A 12,065-nucleotide genomic window follows, 5' to 3' on the forward strand; every position below is an offset into this window, starting at 1 on the left:
GAGGAAAAAACAGACACATTATGTTATTAAAACTATTATGTTTAAAATATTCAATCTTGATATCAGTTTATTATAAAATACCTAAAAATACAGAACTACAACAACAATAATAAAGCATTAATATTGAAATTTTGGAATACACAAAAGACTATATATTTTTCAGTAGCGAATTCAAATTCAAATAAAATGTTACTAAAGCACGTTTAATAAAATAAAATGCGACAATATTTTTAGCTCGGGATTAACCCGTTTTCACCCCTCCCTAGACCCTACCCAAGACTCGTTTGTCAGCATCTCTGACTCGCGGAGAAAAAAGCTGCAGCCTTTATTGTGTCAGTGATTGCCCATTGTCGAGTGGTTGATTCTCGCAACCCGCCCCATTTCAACCGCATGGTCGGAGATTTACCCGATTATGGACTAATTGAGACGGGTCGGATCTTCGTGGTCCGGTATCCGCGAATGGATGCGTTGCAGGAGTCGGGATGGGAGGAACTCCGGAAAGAGGTAAAACTCTCCTCGTATGCGAAGCTCGGCGCTCGCTTCACCCAGGGAGGTATGCTGTTTATTTGCATCCTCGCTCTTGGATGATTGTCAAATTGCTTTTGTTTCATTATAATTTTTTTAAAAATTTTACGCCATTCGCTACTGCCGAGAAGATGTATTTGGACGGTGATATTCAAGTGCTTATTTCTTTTTGTTATTGTCGTGTTATCTCTGTGACCTTAATATACGTGAAATTTCATGGTTTTCGTGTTGGAGAGGCTTGAGTGGATGATTTGAAATATGGAGCTTGAAACTTATACGACTTGCTACAAGTGTGATCAGTGATTATTGATCAAGGGAAACGGGCTTTGGTAGCGGAAGGTCGGCCCTTGCTTAGTCGTTTAGTTGCATGGATGGAACAATTTGAGGTGAAATTTAAATGTTTCTCATTGGCACGATCTTGGGTCCTCCCCGGGGCTGGGGCTGGGGCTTGGGCTGCGAGAAATGCAGATTCTGAGCCACACACGGTGCAGTGAGGGCAAATTGGCCCCTGTTTAGAAATTATTTCTTGATATTTTTTTATTTCTGCCCATTTTTAGCTTGAAGGTAAAAAATTATAGAAGTGAGTAATTAAAAATTTTGCAACTTTCGTGTCCCAACTCCACTGCAAAAGAAATGTATCGTCTCAAGGTAGTGTTGTGGTAATTAAATGGGCTTTAAAGATTTCAATGTAATGCATAGTAAGTTATGAGGCGCAGGTTTTGAATCTGGATGTCATAAATTTACATCTTCTCTGTTTAGCTTGGTGTTTGGGTTTTTGTTGCTTGAGTCGGTTTTCAGGTTATGTAGATGCTACTTCACCTACTGTTGGGTCCAGCAGATCTTGGAAGTCCACAGAAATGGAGATTCAGTCATTGCTTGAGAAGCTGCTTGATAAAAACGATTCCATGATTAGATGTGCAGCATCAGCCGCTCCTACCACTTCAGTCACTCAAAGCTTGCCAGGCATAGGGACATACTGCATGACCCAGGTTATTTACTCTCACCAGGCATCTTTTGACCATCGTATGATACTTAGGCCTTTAATCTATACGCTAAGATAGAATTTTAGAAAACGGATAATGGTTTTAATTTTGTTCGCTTGTTTTGCTTTTTGAAGTTAATACTAAGGTGGGCAAGCTGGCTCATGTTATCCTAGATTCTGTTAAATTATTTTTTAAATCTCTGTATAATAATTTTGATCATATATTTGCATTATTTTCCGTTGTTAGATACTAGAAAAAATTATTTCTTTCAAGATAATTATTTATAACGATCCGAACATGGTCATATTATGTGAATTGACTTGAGAATCTGAGATATTATGTAGGAATTTAGGCGTATCCAGGGAAGCATTATCTCATCGAGTAAACAAGCGGAGCTACTTAATTATGTGAGAGATGACATTAGTGAGTACAAGGTGAGAAAAGTTTATTTAACCACTAGTAATAAATTGTTGCTATGCTTATTAAAGCTGTAAGTTGTGTTCTATGCAAACTTCTGGAAGCGGGTCAACAAGAATGCAGTTGCTGAGCATATCTCAGGTAAGGCATCTAAAGCTGCTTATTATTGTTTGGATAATTTCACACAGCAATTCTTCGGTTTTGCTATTGTGAACTTATGTGGAAGGATTGGAATTTGTTCACAATCATCTACCTTATTTTTGTGCCTAGACTGACTGAGTGACTTCCAATCTGATATAGATTATCCACTCATATTGTGGCTAATTAAAAAAAAAAGATATTCACCCAAGTTCCCTACGTCGGTTTCAATGGCATTAGAGTTGTTTGATATGGTTCTAAGGATGCAATTTCAACATGTTTGAGCTTTCCTAAATTTTGAAGTATATTTCGAATGTTCATCTCTGGTATTGTCTGTTTAAGGATTTTGTATTTCTGTGATGGTTGTGAAGAAAAATACTCTAGCATCCATATTGTTATATTTTCCCTTGGACGCAGTTAAAGTTTATCCTTGCCTCGTGGTTGTTGCATGGTGGAATGGTGCATTAACATTAATAACTGAGACCTAGTAATGTTGATTTTTAGGGATTATCTTTATCGAAAAAGCACTTAGTGGTGTTGAAATTTCTCAAAATTAATCTTATTTTGGATAAGGATGATATCTCATCAGGCGCTTAGGTATACATCTTCAATTGAGATAGGGAGATGGAAGGATTAGGATGCAGGGATGAGTAATTTTTGTGAAATAATTCTCAGGTGATAACATGGCAACCGTAACGGTCAGGTTTGTAAGCTGGTTTAGAAGTCTGTTATTAAATATTAGGATGAATTTGTTGCATCCATTATTCGTCAAGTGGAATTTATTTGGCCCACAAGAGACTACTCATAGATCTACCCGTTTTTTACACATGCTTTTGTCATATTTTTTTTAACTCAGTTACAAATGATGGCTACTTAGTTGAATCACTGCCACTATTCCTGTTCGTGTTCTCATTTTTGTTCTTCTTCTTTGCCACTTATGACTTTCACTGCTCGTGTTCTTTGGCCATTTTTTTTGGTCCTTGTCTTTGTTATTTTTGTCCAGGTAGTTGTTTAGTATAGAGGTTTAGGTTTGTTAAGATCAGGCATGCAGTATGCTTTATCCCTTTAAACATTTTTGACATATTCTTACAGATCGATGATGTGATAAGTCAAGCTCAAGCAACTAGGACCGCATTGGGTTCTGAAAGGACCTTGTTTGGTGATGTTCAAGGAAATGTCAAACTGCTCGGTGACAAATTTTCTGCCATTCGTGGCCTACTTGGTAAATATTTTTTTTCGAAGAAGCCTACTTAGTAATTTTCAAAGAAATTTTATATTGTTTTTTTCCCTTTTGAATATTCATTCATTCTTGATTTTTTATTACACCATCTCAGGTTCAATCAGGAGAAAACGATCAAGGGATGCTTTCATCCTCTCCGCAGTTATTGCTGCTTGTACACTTTTTCTTATCATTTATTGGCTTTCAAAGTAAAGATCTATTTATTATTTTGTCAAAAACAAAAGAAAGAATAAAGGCTTTTCGAAGGAATTTTCCATGTACTATTTTCTACAGAGTAATTGGTATATCATTTCTCATGTTCCCATTTTTCTACGTCTTATCCACTAAACTTTCATTGACACAGTCTGCTGAAATAGTTGCTTAAGAGAAAACTCCATTTAGATTCTAAATTCTGAGAATCAAGGCACTCCCCTCCCTTCGCAGCTTTGTTATAGAAAATCTAATAATGATCTGTCCCTCGCTCATTGAATTTCATTTGGTTTTGTCTGTTCGAACTAAGGTGGACAATCGGAGCTTGAACTTGTTAACAATAGATTGTTAGGCTGATTAAGTCACCTGATTTATATTTTGGTGTGCCATAAATCTGTGTTTCTGTGGGTTCTTCAAACACACACACACAAAATTGAAATATCTTTTCGCAAAACTCGGCGATCCAACGATAGTATTTATACTTTAGTAGTTACGATGGAGTAGATCTTGATCAGTAGAGATTTTATGGAAGCACATACCTCGTGGGATGAATATAATTCACTAAAAGTCTTGGTATGTTTGTGTTAAAAGTTAAATATTTACTCAATCCAACATATGTATATCTAATGTCCGAAAAAGTGAACTTTTTTTTTGTCAGTGGGGTGTGGTAGCTGAATCACGGATGTAAAGGAGTTCTGAGACCAATTAAGTTTGACATTCATTTTTGTGTACAAAAGCTCAGCAACAGACAACAGTCCTTGTCTAAAATTTTGGCACTTATGCTGAAACGTGGGCTTTTTTCTTTTTTCAACTTGGCAAATATCAATTGCAAGATATGATGACAGCATGGCTCTTAACTTTTCTTGGGGAATCTGCCGTAACATATCCTGTTGAACCCGTGCCGTTCAAATGGCATTTATATATCGTACGTACGGAGTGTAATCACACACACACACACACACACACACACACACAAAAACAAACGTAGAGAGAGAAGAGTGTGTGTATCTCTCTCTCTCTGTGTGTGTGTGTGTGTGTGTGTGTGTGTGTGTGTGTGTGGGGAGGCATAGATAGGTAGGTATAGAGGAAGCTAGTAAGGGGGGAAGAGGGGGGGGGGGGGGGCTTGCTACAGTGATATGCCAAGTCACATTCGTGTAAGGTTCCACTAGCACACACCCTTTTCCATTGTTCATAATAATTTTTGGGAAGCGACAATACGAAGCACCACCACAAATCCATTGGATAAACTTCCTCCTCCAAAATTTAATAAAATTATCTCTGGCGCCATAGAACCCTTCCACGATCAATGCTCATTAGCCAAGGTATCGGCACCGCAATTGGTTGCATAGTCGCCTCATTTACGTTCTTCATTTTCTGCAAAGCATTCGACGTGGGAAATCCAGACGGAGACTACAAGGCCCCTTACGCTAAAATATACCCAAACATGGCAATTCTTGGCGTGGTGGGCATAAAACCGTGTATTTGAAAATCATCTCAAGTACACAGAGCCAGTTAGCCACCTCTGCCGCCTCTCTCTCCCCCTCACATACTCACATTCCATTGGGAATGCCAACACAACCTTACATTTTCCCCGTTCTCTTTTGCAACTACTCGAAAGTGCCTCCACCTATACAAATTAAATACCACTCACCATGTTGCCACATATATGCATGTAATGCTCGACTCGGCTCGGTTTGATTTTTCTCAAAATCTATTATTTTGCTAAATTAATGTAATTATAAGTCCCCTCGTTAACAAATGTACGTATCTTGCATTCCTCTGCGAAAACACTGGGACCACTATGCAGGGTTCTAATTCATGAACTTGTCATCTTGTTTATGTGTTTCATAGCTTGTTTTCTAAGGCCTGCCTATCCATTACAGTGAATTAATTCATGTAAGATGTAAACTTCAAATGATTCAATTATCAAGTATATGTGTATGTGTGTGTGTGTGTGTGTGTAGGGAGGCATAGCTTGTTAGGTAGGTATAGAGGGAGCTAGTAGGTGAGGTGGGGGGGGGGTGTGTGTGTGGGAGTGTTGGGGTGAAGATGGTAGATGAGATAACTTATTTGAGCACTACCCTCACTTCATTTCAACGGATAAGATCTTGCCACACATACAATTTAAAAAAAAAAGTGGGTCCTATATATGTATGGACAAATCTTGGTCATCCATCCTATCATGGGAGCAATGCCAACGTGGGTAGGATGAAATAAACCGGTGATGAAGATGCCGAAAACAGGTTTCAGAGTCCACAGGTCATTAATTACGAGTATTACCTTTCCATCTTTATCGATTTCCACACTCTCATGTTGGTGTGTGATTGTGAGTATATATATTTGAAAACGATGGCACATTTTAGTACACTACAAAGCTGACCCCAGGGCTCACCTATGTATTAGGCCTTTCTTTTTCTTTAATATTCTACCTGAGTACAATGTACTATGCTGGCTTAATAAAATTCAAATAATTTTGTTTTCAAAGTTTTATTTTGCTACGCTTAACTTTTAATTTAAAATATTTTGTTCCGATTATTTATAAATTATTTTGTTCCGATTATTTATATGGTACTGTTAAAATTGGAAATTTCTGACTTTTAAGATGACACATACATCAATAATTTGATCACAATAATTGAAAATAAAAAGTTAGAATATCAAAATCAAAATTTGAAAATTTAATAGACCAAAACTCAAAATTGGACAACTTAATATACCAAAAAAAAATCGTTTTCCACATGCATGTACGTTAAATTTCAATACAAAATGTAATTATTTTTTTTTTTATGTAGGAAACTTTTGTTAGAAATGTATTGATTGTAGAATATTATAGACATATCATGAATATATACTATCACTTATCTCATTTCAAATTGGACCACTACGAATTATAAATCCTAATTTTTGGTTCATTACGATATGGATCTCTCGTGATATTAACGTACACAATCGAAGTGTCCTAAAATACACGAATTAAATCGTGCTGAGTAATTTCATTTCAAATTATATTTTTGGTTTTTTTCCAAAAGATGAACTAATTCACAAAAATACTATATAAACTACAAATTTCGGTGAACAAATTAACTTAGGTTGCGCTTGGATGGATGAATTTGATTTTTAAGAAGTGATTTGATCGATTTGATGAAGGATTTTAAGGATGTATTTCAAATGACACTTATCTTATGTGTATTTGAAAATCATCTCAATTACTATTACAAATTACAAACTTGATTTGATATATTTGAAATTCACCGAAATATTATTTATCCAAACAAGTCAAATAAATTAAAATCCATGCATTTTAAAATTCATCGTTCTCAAATCCATCATTCCAACTACAGCATTTGATAGATTGAAACCCTATTTTTTTCCTTTATTAACAAATATATACACGAAGGTTTGAATTTGATGTGATAGTTTCGGTTGTATATGGTAGTTAGAAATGACAGATATCATGCCCATCTTTTTCAGCCAACCTAGCTAGGGTTTGTGTCTCTCCTCTAATGCTAAAATGGCAAAAGGAAATTAATAATAATAATAATAATAATAATAATAACAACAACAACAACAACAACTACACTCTCCATTTTCGATCTACCGGGTCACATTCGCTGTTTATTCAAATTTAATCTCAAGATTATTGGGAATTTAATTTCGAATGAAGAATTTTGGGAAGATATAGATCAAGGAAACATGAATGTTGTGAGGAAAATTGATTGTAAGTTAGGATTATGTTTTGAGAAAATATTTTTTACGGCGAAAAATCACATTATAATTCACACGATTTAATTTTAGTTGGTAAATATATTTGATTTTAAATGTATGTAATGGTTCCCATCTAGGGGTGTAAATAAAGCGAATCGAGCCGAATATCACAAAAAATTTAATGTTCAAATTCGGATCGAAATAGTTTTATTCGAGTTCGAGCTCGATTTGGAACTCGAAAGTTTTCAACTTTTTGGCTCAAATCGGTTCGAATTAAATCCTGAATTCGAATTCGGCTCGAAAGATTCGAACATATTTACGAAATATTCGAACTATCTCTAAGAAATTATAAGTACTTGAAAGGCTTAGAATTTATTTAATTAATATATAATTATATTATATTAATAAAATATTAAGGCTCGTGAGCGGCTCACAAACTGTCGAACAAAATAATTTTAGACTTGAGTTCAGCTCGAAAAAAATTCAAACATATTCAAATTTGGTTTGAATTCGATAAACGCGAATGTGAATCAAATATTTTCGATTCGTCTCGAAAAAATCTCGAACTAGCTCGATTTGTTTATGCCCTTATTCTCACTTATAAAATTTGAAAGGCTAATTGTTAAAAGTGGTCCAATGCTTGGCTAAAAATGTAAAATAGACAGATCTACTTTTGGGGAACATGTCATTGAAGACATAATAAATGTGGACTTCAAATTCATTTGAGTTCGTTATTTTTCTTCCCCACAAATTAAGAAATAAAAAATAATGCTTCTTCACTCAAAAGATAATAATGATGATGTTATGGTTCACAATTAGCTTGTAAAAGACTGAAAAATCACTGGCTCGCGAGGAAGTTCATACGCTTAATCTGTGCTCACAAATATATATGTTCGCGATTTAAATGAAAATGTTTCAATTCGTCTCAATATCTTTATTCTCTTTATTTGTAGAACTAATGATAATATTTGATTATATTCTTAATCTAAATCCGAATTCTACACACATATATATAGCAATTGCGTTAAAAGTAAAAAGTGATTGATTTTTGGGCACATCATGATGATGGCCTCGGTAGCAAAGTGCTAAAATTTTCCAAAACATATATAAATTCGGTTCAAGTGGTCTATGTTTCTGTTTCCGAGTCAAACTATTTAGCTGTTTATTATTTTTGGAAAATTACGTTTTCTTATATATCTTGAAGCTTTTATTTTTTGTGCATGTCGTCGGTCAATTCACCGTCTAACACGGTTTTCGGAATACATGTATTTCATGGACGATCAAATAAATGATCAATCTTGGAATCGAAAATAGAGGAAATAATAAAGGGGAGCTAGCTAGGGGGTAATAAGTTTGAAAACAACAGATGAATGGAAAAAATTAATAAGGCCCTCCATGCACACGTCCTTATCTCAGTGTCCCTCGCCCCGATCCCCCACCTCTGCCGCCTCTCTCTCTCTCTCCCTCACATACTCACATTCCATTGGGAATGCCAACACAACCTTACGTTTTCCCCATTACAGTGAACTAATTCATGTAAGATGTGAACTTCAAATGATTCAATTATTAAGTTGATCATTCATATTTTATCATCAGGACGCATGGCAAAATCATCTGTTCGAAATCGCATTACTAAAAATTTTGAAACTCACATTAGCTCGTTAATATATGTAGTGCTTTGTATCTTGTAAAAGCATAGGAAATGGATGTGCTGATTGATTTATTTGTATGATTTAGCTTTGTTAATGCCAGCCTGCATTAGAGTAAATGTCTGAGTTTGACACTTGAACTTATTTGGATACAAATTGAATGAATCAGTTAAACAGCTCCGATAAACACAATCGAATGTTAATTAAAAAGACAAATTAAACCTTAGCATCGTGAATCATTAATTAAGGTGAGATGCAATCGAAGGGTCCCAATTTTCAAGCATATATAAAATCACATAGCATTCAAAACTCGTAATTTGCATGAACTCTCGGCAGTTCATGTCGATAGATTTGGAATAGACCACTGATCAAATTAAATCAGACATAAAGATTCACTCATAGGAGATTATATCATTTACCAATCTGTTATCAATATTTAGTTTTTAAGATAATGAGTAGTATATATGTGCATGTATGATAGTAGTATATATATAGACTTGTTAGGCCCACACATATATGCATACCCCTCACTCGTTCACTTCAATCTTTTTTAACAATTCAAACCTACATTCCACAAATAACAATATCAATAATAATAATAATAAAAGAAAACAAAACATTGAGAAGGATCAGATCCGAGGCTGTTAATGTGTATAGGCCCAAACCCTCATATCAAATGATATATACATACACAGAAACCTTGAACTATCCAATCTAATCATCTCTGTGGATCATCAGAGAGCTAGCTTGGGAAGCTAACTACAGCATAGGAAAAACAAGAATAATTAGGGTAAAAGCCATGTCCTCTTCATCTACTTTCGCACAGGACCACCACCACCACCACCTCTTCCCCTCGGACCAGCTTTACTATGTCCACTGCAATTATTGTGACACTGTACTCGCGGTATACACATATAATCACCGTGATCTTTTCAAGTTTTGCATACCCTTTTTTTTTTGTTCCATGTATTACTTGAGCACGAAATCTCACAAACCCTTCAAGCTCTTGACTCGTTTTCTTGGGACAAGTGCTTCGTTTTGATCCTAGTAATCGTTGCCTGATTTCTTGAAAAATTGTTCCTTTTTCTAGAAATTTTGGGTTCGGTTGAAAAATTTTTTGTTGCTGCAAACATATAGTTTGAGAAATATACATTTTGTGTAAAACTAGGAGTATGAGATATTTTTTTATTTGAGTTCCATGTTTAGATCCACACTTGATTAGTTAAATATTTAAGGGAAGTCTTAATCACTTTGCTTATTTCATGGTAGCGTTTTGTCAAAAAATTTTGATATATGTTTTTTTCTTGAATTAATTCAGGTGAGTGTTCCTTGCTCAAGCTTGTCCAAGACTGTCACTGTGCGATGTGGGCATTGCACCAATCTTCTCTCAGTCAACATGCGTGGATTGCTCCTTCCAGCTTCCAATCAGCTTCATCTCGGTCATTCTTTCTTCTCCCCTCAGAATCTTCTGGTATTATATATAATTTATGATCTGATAACTGTTTAGGGTTTCCAAATGAATGTGACAGCAAAATTTGATATTTATAATTTAAATCGTATGATCTAAGAAATTGTACCATGCTAATTGATTTTTCTTCCGATTTAATATTTATGATGTTGGAATGAGGAAAATTTTGTCTTTCCTTTTGTGTCTTTTTTCTCCTTCTGAACTTACCATTCAAGTATGAGCGCTTCACTCTCAGGACGAGATTAGGAATTCGCCATCCGGCTTACTCATGAATCAGCCAAATCCAAACGAGTCGTTGATACCGGTTCGAGGACTCGAAGATCTTCCTCAGCCTCCAGTAGCTAATTAACAGACGTGAGATTTTGCAAGTTTTCCTCAGCTAATTTTAACTACATTCTTCAGTATTTACCAAATAACCATATACATGTTCCATAAATATAATTTAGTTTTTCTTCTATTTCCCTTTTTAAAATTGATTTATGTGAAAGACTGATTTATCCCAACTCGTGATTCCTCCCGTTGCGGCTTTGAGTGTTTGGAATGGTTTTCATATTTCTAGCTACCAGTAATTTCCTTCATGTTTTGCTAAATTAATCTTGTGCTTTTTTATATTTATTTATTAAAAGTGATCAACTATTGCCTTTAATTCTACTGCGGTTAACACAAAATTTTCTGCTAATACTAACTCATGTTCACCATTTATTATCGATTTATGGTATCTTTTGGATATTTTCGACGAAAACACAGGCAGTAGGATGGTATAACATGGTGTTTTTATTAGCCTTTTTCCATATCTAAAGCGATGTTTAACAATATTGTACTTTTATTCTTCCGGAACCCTGTATTCTTTTTTTCCATGAAATCTTATTTGGTCGTCTGATTCTTCCCAATATTATCTGGGTTTTTGTTATGTGAGTTGCCATCGTATGTGTATTTAATTTCTTTCCTCTACATGCAAGCTAGGTCCTAGACAAATAATATTTTTCGACGAAAAGTACTTACATCTGGATTTTTTTTTCCCAATTGTTTGTTTCCATGATGTGTTCAATAGTGGGCTCATTTCCCACACATTCACTTCGGGATGATGCCTGATCAACCAGTGAAGAAACCAAATGTTTGCCAGCAGATACCAAAAAACCCTAATTTTTCACGAGTTAAAATTTGCGATTGAGATTTAATTTCGTTTTTCCATGTTTGTAGGATGGAGATGATGTTCTAATGAAGGATGGCTTTCTTTCTGATGCTAATGTTGGGATTTCTCCCCATTAATTATTGGTGTTTAATTTGTATGTGAATATGTACGTGTTGTCCTTAATCTGAGAATTTCTCCATTTGATGACATTATAATTATGCGTGGTTCTATACGTATATCTTCTTAATTAGTTAATTTAGCTTCAAAATTTGGATTATTAGGCTGATAAGTCACCTGATTTATATTTTGGTGCGCCAAAATCATTGCATCTGTGGTTCTTCAAACACACATACACACAATTGAAATCTCTTTTCGCAAAACTCGAGTTTATACGAGGCATAATCCAACCATAGTATATATTTATACTTTAATAGTACTTACGATGGAGTAGATATTGGTATGTTTGTGTTAAAAGTTCAGTATTTACTCAATCCAACATATGTATATCTGATGTCCAAAAAATCGAAACATTTTTTGTCAGTTGGCGGGGCATGGTAGTAGTTGAATCACGGATGTAAAGGAGCTCTGAGATCAATTAAGCTTGACATTCATTTTTGTG

At 35.0% G+C, this 12,065-nt stretch overlaps 1 protein-coding gene and 2 long non-coding RNA genes across 7 annotated transcripts; all 3 read left to right on the forward strand.

The window, feature by feature from the left end:
* The first annotated feature begins 263 nt into the window (after positions 1-263).
* Positions 264-3,623, forward strand: LOC140962461 (Golgi SNAP receptor complex member 1-2-like). Of its 4 annotated transcripts, XR_012172548.1 has the most exons (6): positions 264-553; positions 1,324-1,514; positions 1,853-1,942; positions 2,030-2,066; positions 3,156-3,285; positions 3,398-3,480. XR_012172548.1 is itself a non-coding variant. In XM_073421381.1 (5 exons), the coding sequence occupies exons 1-5, from the start codon at positions 391-393 to the stop codon at positions 3,493-3,495; spliced, it is 672 nt and encodes a 223-aa protein (XP_073277482.1). In that variant the 5' UTR covers positions 264-390; the 3' UTR covers positions 3,496-3,622. The 4 variants fall into 4 exon arrangements, 3 of the variants coding, with proteins under 3 accessions (XP_073277482.1, XP_073277484.1, XP_073277483.1); XM_073421381.1 differs by lacking the exon at positions 2,030-2,066 and having other exon boundaries at positions 3,398-3,622; XM_073421383.1 differs by lacking the exon at positions 3,398-3,480 and having other exon boundaries at positions 3,156-3,391.
* Positions 3,624-3,980: 357 nt separating this feature from the next.
* Positions 3,981-4,395, forward strand: LOC140962742 (uncharacterized). The gene is made up of 2 exons (XR_012172605.1): positions 3,981-4,065; positions 4,151-4,395. It is a non-coding gene; the product is annotated as an uncharacterized lncRNA (long non-coding RNA).
* Positions 4,396-9,349: 4,954 nt separating this feature from the next.
* On the forward strand, positions 9,350-11,678 carry LOC140962307 (uncharacterized). Of its 2 annotated transcripts, XR_012172518.1 has the most exons (4): positions 9,350-9,750; positions 10,165-10,317; positions 10,550-10,668; positions 11,515-11,678. It is a non-coding gene; the product is annotated as an uncharacterized lncRNA (long non-coding RNA). The 2 variants fall into 2 exon arrangements; XR_012172517.1 differs by having other exon boundaries at positions 10,165-10,668.
* Positions 11,679-12,065: the final 387 nt, after the last annotated feature.

This window comes from Primulina huaijiensis, chromosome 17 (assembly GCF_012295235.1).
Source record: "Primulina huaijiensis isolate GDHJ02 chromosome 17, ASM1229523v2, whole genome shotgun sequence".
Taxonomy (NCBI): Eukaryota; Viridiplantae; Streptophyta; class Magnoliopsida; order Lamiales; family Gesneriaceae; genus Primulina; species Primulina huaijiensis.